The sequence below is a fragment of the Hyla sarda genome, chromosome 9 (assembly GCF_029499605.1).
Source record: "Hyla sarda isolate aHylSar1 chromosome 9, aHylSar1.hap1, whole genome shotgun sequence".
Classification (NCBI taxonomy): Eukaryota; Metazoa; Chordata; class Amphibia; order Anura; family Hylidae; genus Hyla; species Hyla sarda.
The window spans coordinates 159,565,450-159,576,396 of record NC_079197.1 but is presented as its reverse complement, the minus strand read 5'-3'; the positions used below and the strand labels follow the sequence as shown (position 1 = coordinate 159,576,396).

Here is a 10,947-nt window from a genome sequence, read left to right as displayed (position 1 = left end):
TTCTAAAACTGATCACCTAACCACAAGATAAGCCATCAATATTCGATTGCAAGGGTCCAACTCTGGGCAACCTTCACCAATTGCACTAATTTTTGTAGCAGCAGTGCAAGAGAAGGTTGTAGCAGTAAACATTGAGGAAGTCGCAGCACTTGTATGAGCCCCATGACCAAACATGGTCAGACAGATGGGCCATCAATTTTAAAAGCCCTGAAAAGAGATAAAGATATTTTAAGTTCTAAAGATATGTGTCCGCAAACCTGCTAATTTCCATGAAGACAAGCCAATCTTAAGTAACGTGTATGGTGTGCTCCCCACATTGGGGACATTGGGGAAAAGAAGGATTGAGCATGTGGGATTTCAATTGCTTGATCCTTTTGTTCAGATATGCCACAAAAGGATTCTACAGCATTCTCCGCTCTCTCTTTACAGGACAAATGCGCACTGGAGCCCCCAGAGCTAGTGAGGGGATTGAAGAAAAGTCAGTGTCTGTGACTGTTTGGGTATGTCAGCCTGTTTATGTTTGTGATGGTATGTATGTGCTTATGTGTTTGTATGTGATTGTGTCTGTGTATGTATGTGATTGTGTTTGTGTATGTATGTGATTGTGTTTGTGTATGCATGTGCGTATGTGTTTGTGTATGTATGTGATTGTGTTTGTGTATGTATGTGATTGTGTTTGTGTATGTATGTGATTGTGCATGTGTGTGTGTGCCCCTGGCCTGAACTCTGTAAGACCGCCCAATCATCTCAGAGCCAAACCAGGAAGCTGCACTGAGCTTGAGGCAGCACAGCATGGTAAAGAGGTAAATGGGAATAACCCATTAAAAAAGTACTCCGGGGAAATAAATCTTATCCCCTATTAAAAGGACAGGGGATCAGTTTCTGATCGCAGGGGTCTGAACACTGGGGCCCTCCATGATCTCCTTTACTGGGGCTGTCTACTCACCCGTCCTTTTCGGGCTCTGGCCCGTACCCTCAGAGATGGGCCTCAGTGACAGCCAGTTCAGCCGTTGATTTGTTAAGCAGGCTGTCACTGAAGCTTTTCTCTGAGGGTGGGTGCCAAAGCACGCCGAGAACAGGTATGTAGCCGGCCCCCATAAAGTGAGATCGGGTTGGGTCCAGCAGTCAGACAAATTCTGTACCAAAGCCCCCCCCCTAAAACATATAGGGGGAGATTTATCAAAACCTGTCAAGAGGAAGAATTGCTGAGTTGCCCATAGCAACCAATCAGATTGCTTCTTTCATTTTTTAAAAGGCCTCTGCAAAATGAAAGAAGCAATCCGATTGGTTGCTATGGGCAACTGGGCAACGTTTCCTCTGGACAGGTCTTGATAAATCTCCCCCATAATCCATAGTACTGATGTCTGATTATGTGGTAGATGGGCTTTTGGACCCCCTTCAAGCACCAGGGTCCTGCTATATCTGCACCCCATAGGGTCACCACCTTTCTTGCAAAAAAAATACCGGCCATGCTAATTAGCATAATTATATATGCGTGACATCACAGGATACACATTTGGGGGGGGGGGGTTATTTTGTCCTAGTCTGACCCCTATAACTTTTTTATTTCTCCTTATACAGGCCTGTGTGAGGGATCATTTTTTGTGCCCCGATCTGTAGTTTTTAAAAGTACCATTTTTGTTTTGATGTGACTTTTTGATCGCTTTTTTATTAAATTCGGGAGTTGCAGTTTGTTACTAACTACAACTCCCAGCATGCCCTGATACAGCCTGTGACCCAGCAGCTGCTCCAAACAAAAACTACAACTCCAAGCATTTTGGACTATATAGTAGTATATAGTACAGGTCAGTGTAACCAGGGGTGCCTCCAGCTGTTGCAAAACTACAACTCCCAGCATGTTGGACTATATAATAGTGTATAGTATAGGTCAGTGTAACCAGGGGTGCCTCCAGCTGTTGAAAAACTACAACTCCCAGCATGCTGGACTACATAGTAGTATATAGTATAGGTCAGTGTTTCCCATCCAGGGGTACCTCCAGCTGCTGCAAAACTACAACTCCCAGCATGTTGGACTATATAGAAGTATATAGTATAGGTCAGTGTAACCAGGGGTGCCTCCAGCTGTTGCAAAACTACAACTCCCAGCATGTTGGACTATATAATAGTGTATAGTATAGGTCAGTGTAACCAGGGGTGCCTCCAGCTGTTGAAAAACTACAACTCACAGCATGCTGGACTACATAGTAGTATATAGTATAGGTCAGTGTTTCCCATCCAGGGGTACCTCCAGCTGCTGCAAAACTACAACTCCCAGCATGTTGGACTATATAATAGTGTATAGTATAGGTCAGTGTAACCAGGGGTGCCTCCAGCTGTTGAAAAACTACAACTCCCAGCATGTTGGACTACAAAGTAGTATATAGTATAGGTCAGTGTTTCCAATCCAGGGGTACCTCCAGCTGCTGCAAAACTACAACTCCCAGCATGTTGGACTATATAGAAGTATATAGTATAGGTCAGTGTAACCAGGGGTGCCTCCAGCTGTTGCAAAACTACAACTCCCAGCATGTTGGACTATATAATAGTGTATAGTATAGGTCAGTGTTTCCCAACCAGGGGGGCCTCCAGCTATTGCAAAACTACAACTCCCAGCATGTTGGACTATATAATAGTGTATAGTATAGGTCAGTGTAACCAGGGGTGCCTCCAGCTGTTGCAAAACTACAACTCCAAGCATGTTGGACTACATAGTAGTATATAGTATAGGTCAGCATTTCCCAACCAGGGGTGCCTCCAGCTTTGCAAAACTACAACTTCCAGCATGCCCGGACAGCCGTTGGCTGTCCGGGCATGCTAGAAGTTGTAGTTTTGCAACAGCTGGAGGCTCTCTGGTTGGGAAACACTAGTATAGTATATGGTGCAACATTTCGGGAGTTGGAGGATTGGTTGGATAAATACCAGCCATTGCATTGCCGGCATTTTTAGTATAAAAATACCGTCAGGGTGGCCAAAATACCGGCCAGGTGGCAACCCTAGAACCATAGCTTCGCCTCTCTTATACTCTCTACATGATTGTTCTTTCGCAGGTTTCCGTATGGACTCTGCAGAGCCTTTGAGCCTTCTCTCTCGCCTCTACATCTATGCAATCCATGGCTATGTGTGCGAGATCCTCTTCACTGCCTTCTTTGACTTCATTATGAGCAACAGAGACTGGAGGCTTCGGGGGGAGTCCAGCGTTTGGGCGCTCTTCATCTATGGAGTAGCAATGCTGGGAGTGGAGTACATGTACCTATCGTTGAGGCTCCAATGTGGCTTCATTGTCCGTTCTCTTCTGTACACACTCTGGGTTTACCTGTGTGAGTTCAGCTCCGGATGTATTCTTAAGTGTTTCGGTGCTTGTCCATGGGACTACAGTCACTATAGATATAACTTCAGGGGCCTGGTGACCCTAGAGTACGCCCCCTTCTGGTTTATAGGTTGCATTCTTCTTGAGAAATTGGTTATCTGGCACACGTTGCGGTTACGTTTGGAAGAAAATTGGGAACCAGATCTTCTGAAGATGGCCTAGGTCTCCTTCTTGGTCAAAGAGAGAAGAATGGGTATTCCAGGGAAAAAATTATTTTTATATATCAACTGGCTCCGGAAAGTTAAACAGATTTGTAAATTATTTCAATCAAAAAATCTTAATCCTTCTTATAATTATCAGCTGCTGAAGTTCAGTTGTTCTTTTCTGTCTGGCAACAGTGCTCTCTGCTGACATCTCTGCCTGTCCCGGGAACTGCACAGAGTAGAAGAGGGGGATTTGCTTCTACTCTGGACAGTTCCCGAGACAGGTACCATCAGAGAGGACTTAGACAGAAAAGAACAACTCAACTTCAGCAGCTCATAAGTACTGAACGGATTAATATTTTTTTTAAATAGAAGTAATTTACAAATCTGTTTAACATTCTGAAGCCAGTTGATTTATATATATATATATATATATATATATATATATATATATATATAAAAGTTTTTTTCCTGGATAACCCCTTTAAATGTGAAGAATGGAGAGCACGGAAGAGACTCTTAAATGAGGCTGGATCTAAACCTCAAGGAGACTGATTATGACTTGAGAATACATGGCGCCCCCTTCAGGTGAACTACACAAATACAGTGAATGTGCCCCAACGCTATCCATAGTGTGTGTACGGGGACGGATAACACACTGTAAAATTTGCATAGGATCTATGTGAATGCACTTTATCTTTTTAAACAATGGTGTAAAATAGATGTATAAAATAATAGATTTTTTTTTAATTCCTCCCATTCAAGTGACTGAGGTTGAGCTGCAAAACCAAATAGAGGCAATGGACAGGAGTGCCGCCCTAAGGTGACGTTCCCGCGGCAGAATTTCCACAATTGCGCACAAATTCCATTCAGCAAAGCTCACTGAACAGAATAGCGAAATTTAAGGCGTTTTTTCTATGCTCCTCATTACATAGAATTGCGCCAAAATTCAAATCCCATTGAACTCGATGGGATTCCGTTGTGGAATTCTATTAAATATTAGACTAGTCTTACATTTTCGCGGAAAGCGATATTCCGCTGTCTAGATGGGACTGTGGGATCCCATCGAAATCAATGTGTAGTAAATTTTAAAAAAAATAATAATTTCTACTGGAATACCCCTTTAAGGATATGTTCACACGGTCGTAAAATATGCGGAATGTCAGCCCGGAAAACACTGGCGGACATTTGGCAAATTTGAAATATCCGGCAGGCGCTAGGACCTCTCGGAAATGCTCCGTCTCATAGACGGAAATGCGTTTCTGAGCTTAATCTGCTATAAGAATAGACATGCCTATTCTTTCTGCGGACACCGGAATCAGAATTTCCAGGACCGTGTGAACAGTTCAGCAGAATCCCATTGAAACCAATAGGACTCTGCTGCAGCGGAATGCCGTGCGGAATATTCCGGCTGAATTTCACATGGACATTCTGCCGTGTGAACATAGCCTTACAAGATCCATCCTGGAACTGATTACTGAGATGTTCTAGTGGGCTCCAAACTGTGGACAGATGTTGCAAAACCACAACTCTCAGCATGCCCGGACAGCCGTTGGCTGTCCGGGCATGCTGGGAATTGTAGTTTTGCAACAGCTGGATGCCCATAGTTTGGAGACCACTGTTCTTTATTATTGCACATCATTTTATCTGTATTTATGTGAACAGAACTTTAATAAATTATTAATTTTGTTTCAGATGTTACTGTGCTTTCTCAATAATAAGATAGTATGAAGGTGTGACACATAACCATGCCAATAGAGTGTTAACATCTGATGCCACAAGGGTAGCACCTGGCCACGTGGTAAAAGCTGACTTTTATATGACTAAGTATATTTGCAAGATTCTCCTATGTGGGGTGCAGTAAATGGGTTTTTCAAAATGTACCCAAACGTTGTAAAACCACTTTATATGCTAGAGCTAAGAGCAGAGCCGGATTATCATCGGAGCTCCTGGAGCTCCTGCTCCAAGCACCACATGCCCAGTGAAACAAGGGGGGCCCCTGACATGTCTGGCATTAGGAGGGGGGGGGGGAATAAGCTATACTGGCTGCTACTGCTGCCTGCTAGTCCAGTGCTGCTTTGGAGGATTCATACCAGGCCATTAAAGTTCACACTACATGCAGTATATGGGGTGAGTTGCTTATGTGAGGTACATGGAGTTATTCATTTTTTTTTATTAACATTATTTTTTATTCAACGCTTACAGAAAAAAAAATACAAGTTCTTACAAATACAATACAACAAGTTACAAATACATATGCATTTATTTGGTCCTATTATAACCCACCCCACCCTCCACCCACAATGGCAGGGGAAAAAAAAATAAAAAATAAAATAAAATAAAATAAAAAATAAAAAAATTTGAAAATATCTTGTTTTTTCCGCACCTCTCTTTGGAAATTCCGGAATCATCCTAATTATCAGTGTCCCATAGTCCCCACTTTTCCATATATCAAACATTTTGTCCGACTTTTTGCTTTTAACCTTTTGAAAACCTTTAACCCTTTGCAACTCTAGTTTCCATTCTAGACTACACAGGTTTTTGTTAGAAATCCATTTCCTCATTATAATCAACCTCCCTGTACTCAATGCATTCAATATCAACTTCTTTTTGGCCACAGGTACGTTAGGGATTAGACCAAACAGGAAAACTCCTGGTTTCCACTCCAAACTAACACCTATTTTATTCATTTAGTAATATTACTGAGAGAGTCTGGTGATCCAGAAACAGTATGTAAGTCTGTAAATAACAAAATATACATCTTCATCCCTCCCCATGATCTGTTATATTACATTATATCATAGAGACTGGTCTGCCCTCATATATCTACATAGATAACTACTCAGTATATACATGTACCTACATCATCCCCCATGATCTGTTATATTACATTATACTATAGAGACTGGTCTGCCCTCATATATCTACATAGATAACTACTCAGTATATACATGTACCTACATCATCTCCCATGATCTGTTATATTACATTATACTATAGAGACTGGTCTGCCCTCATATATCTACATAGATAACTACTCAGTATATACATGTACCTACATCATCCCCCATGATCTGTTATATTACATTATACTATAGAGACTGGTCTGCCCTCATATATCTACATAGATAACTACTCAGTATATACATGTACCTACATCATCCCCCATGATCTGTGATATAAGATTATACTATAGAGACTGGTGTGCCCTCATATATCTACATAGATAACTACTCAGTATATACATGTACCTACATCATCCCCATGATCTGTTATATTACATTATATCATAGAGACTGGTCTGCCCTCATATATCTACATAGATAACTACTCAGTATATACATGTACCTACATCATCCCCCATGATCTGTTATATTACATTATACTATAGAGACTGGTCTGCCCTCATATATCTACATAGATAACTACTCAGTATATACATGTACCTACATCATCCCCATGATCTGTTATATTACATTATATCATAGAGACTGGTCTGCCCTCATATATCTACATAGATAACTACTCAGTATATACATGTACCTACATCATCCCCCATGATCTGTTATATTACATTATACTATAGAGACTGGTCTGCCCTCATATATCTACATAGATAACTAGTCAGTATATACATGTACTTACATCATCCTCCATGATCTGTTATATTACATTATACTATAGAGACTGGTCTGCCCTCATATATCTACATAGATAACTACTCAGTATATACATGTACTTACATCACCCCCCATGATCTGTGATATTACATTATACTATAGAGACTGGTCTGCCCTCATATATCTACATAGATAACTACTCAGTATATACATGTACCTACATCATCCCCCATGATCTGTTATATTACATTATACTATAGAGACTGGTCTGCCCTCATATATCTACATAGATAACTACTCAGTATATACATGTACCTACATCATCCCCCATGATCTGTGATATAAGATTATACTATAGAGACTGGTGTGCCCTCATATATCTACATAGATAACTACTCAGTATATACATGTACCTACATCATCCCCCATGATCTGTTATATTACATTATACTATAGAGACTGGTCTGCCCTCATATAATTTCATAGATAACTACTCAGTATATATACATGTACCTACATCATCCCCCATGATCTGTTATATTACATTATACTATAGAGACTGGTGTGCCCTCATATATCTACATAGATAACTACTCAGTATATACGTGTACCTACATCATCCCCCATGATCTGTTATATTACATTATACTATAGAGACTGGTCTGCCCTCATATATCTACATAGATAACTACTCAGTATATACATGTACCTACATCATCCCCCATGATCTGTTATATTACATTATACTATAGAGACTGGTGTGCCCTCATATATCTACATAGATAACTACTCGGTATATACATGTACTTACATCATCCCCCATGATCTGTTATATTACATTATACTATAGAGACTGGTCTGCCCTCATATATCTACATAGATAACTAGTCAGTATATACATGTACCTACATCATCCCCCATGATCTGTGATATTACATTATACTATAGAGACTGGTGTGCCCTCATATATCTACATAGATAACTACTCAGTATATATACATGTACCTACATCATCCCCCATGATCTGTTATATTACATTATACTATAGAGACTGGTGTGCCCTCATATATCACAATAGATAACTACTCAGTATATACATGTACTTACATCATCTCCCCATGATCTGTTATATTACATTATACTATAGAGACTGGTCTGCCCTCATATATCTACATAGATAACTACTCAGTATATACATGTACCTACATCATCTCCCATGATCTGTTATATTACATTATACTATAGAGACTGGTCTGCCCTCATATATCTACATAGATAACTACTCAGTATATACATGTACTTACATCATCCTCCATGATCTGTTATATTACATTATACTATAGAGACTGGTCTGCCCTCATATATCTACATAGATAACTACTCAGTATATACATGTACCTACATCATCCCCCATGATCTGTGATATTACATTATACTATAGAGACTGGTCTGCCCTCATATAATTTCATAGATAACTACTCAGTATATACATGTACTTACATCACCCCCCATGATCTGTTATATTACATTATACTATAGAGACTGGTGTGCCCTCATATATCTACATAGATAACTACTCGGTATATACATGTACTTACATCATCTCCCCATGATCTGTTATATTACATTATACTATAGAGACTGGTCTGCCCTCATATATCTACATAGATAACTACTCAGTATATACATGTACCTACATCATCTCCCATGATCTGTTATATTACATTATACTATAGAGACTGGTCTGCCCTCATATATCTACATAGATAACTACTCAGTATATACATGTACCTACATCACCCCCCATGATCTGTTATATTACATTATACTATAGAGACTGGTCTGCCCTCATATAATTTCATAGATAACTACTCAGTATATACATGTACTTACATCACCCCCCCATGATCTGTTATATTACATTATACTATAGAGACTGGTGTGCCCTCATATATCTACATAGATAACTACTCGGTATATACATGTACCTACATCATCCCCATGATCTGTTATATTACATTATACTATAGAGACTGGTCTGCCCTCATATATCACAATAGATAACTACTCAGTATATACATGTACTTACATCATCCCCCATGATCTGTGATATTACATTATACTATAGAGACTGGTCTGCCCTCATATAATTTCATAGATAACTACTCAGTATATACATGTACCTACATCATCCCCCATGATCTGTTATATTACATTATACTATAGAGACTGGTGTGCCCTCTGCAAAACTACAACTCCCAGACATGCCTGGACAACCAAAGGCAACAGTTGGAGGCACCCCTGGTTGGAAAACACTGAACTACATAGATGACTACTCAGTCTACCTGCATTTACATCAATAAGGGGGGATCACAGGGATGAGCCTGTGCCAGGTTTGGTGTATTTTCGATACCCTGCCCGTGTCCTGCCATCCTCCAGGCAGCCTTAATCTGGCCCTGGCTTAGTGCATACGGTTTTATTATTGAGTTGTGTGTATACACAGTATGCAGTAAGCTCCTTAGCTCCCCCTAGTGGTGCTTGCAGGGGATTTGGAGCTCTGTATCAGAAAAATGGAGCTCCGACAGCTTGTAAATGTACATCCTGCTGCCCCGGTACTTTATGCACCAGAACGTACATATTCTGAGTTGTATTCCGTCTATGAAGCGAGTACAGGAGCTGCATTTACAGTCAGTGATGAACATCAGCAATTGCGCCAATTTCCATCATGGACCCCTAAGGTTAGGTTCACACGGCCGTTTACATCCGACCAGTTAAGGGAGCCGATCAAACTCTGAAACAGGTCGGATGCAAACGGCTACTGCTGGGACTCGACAGACCCCATTCATTTGCATGGGGTCTGTGAGTGGCCTGGTAAATTTTACAGGATTTTAGTGGAGAAAAAAAATTGAGCTTGCACAATTTTTTTTCTCTGCAAAACGCCAATCCATCTGGCTGGATTGGCGACGGAACTCCGAATAGCAAAGTCCGACAGCAATGTGAACGAGGCCTTAAGTGCTGTGATCAACAGCAATCATGGTACTTAAAGGCCGCATTGACAGTCCCCCTGCCCGATTGGCTGATTGACTGATTGTTTTACAGACATGCCGGAGGTCCCCTCACCTGCTCCGTGCAAGTCCTGGCATCGATCGACTGAGACAGACTCTATCAGTAGATCCCCAATAACACTGAGTAATGCTATCCAATAGCATAGCATTGTTAAGTATTAGCAATCTAAAGATTGTTTATAAAAGTCTCCTATGGGGACTTAAAAAGTGTAAATAAAATAAAAAATTATAATTATATAAGGTCTCCCCTACTAAAATTGTAAATCATTTTTCAAATAAAAATGTTGTATTGCCATGTGCGAAAATGTCTGAACTATTGAAATGTTTATGATCCCATATGGTGAATGGCATTAACGTAAAAAAAAGTAAAAAAAAAAAGTGATAAGAGAAAAAAAATTCATGAAAACTATTCAAATGGACCCATGTAAATAAAAAAAATGGGACTGATAAAAACTACAGATCACTGCACAAAAAAATTAATAAACAAGCCATGCATATGGAAAAAATAAAAATATTGGTCAGAATAGGGCAATCTTGAATGGGCACTGTCAGATTCAAAAACTTTTTATATGTTGTACATCTTGGCAAAAAATTTACCTTTCTAATATACTTTATATAAAAAAGCTTTCTCCTTTCTATAGAAATCATGGCTTATAAAAAAAAGACCACTAGGGGTCCCCATACCATCCAGAACATAATCCTGTCTGGCTGCAGCATCATCTTTGCCCCAGCTGAAGCACAGGCAGCGACAA

General features: G+C 40.1%; 1 protein-coding gene across 1 annotated transcript in view; it reads left to right on the top strand.

The window, feature by feature from the left end:
• Positions 1-3,055: 3,055 nt before the first annotated feature.
• Positions 3,056-10,947, top strand: part of LOC130291947 (transmembrane protein 229B-like) — a 9,405-nt gene continuing 1,513 nt past the window's right edge. The window contains exon 1 of the mRNA XM_056541377.1: positions 3,056-3,512. Within this exon, the coding sequence (XP_056397352.1) occupies positions 3,056-3,512 (457 nt within the window). The remainder of the gene's footprint in view (positions 3,513-10,947) is intronic.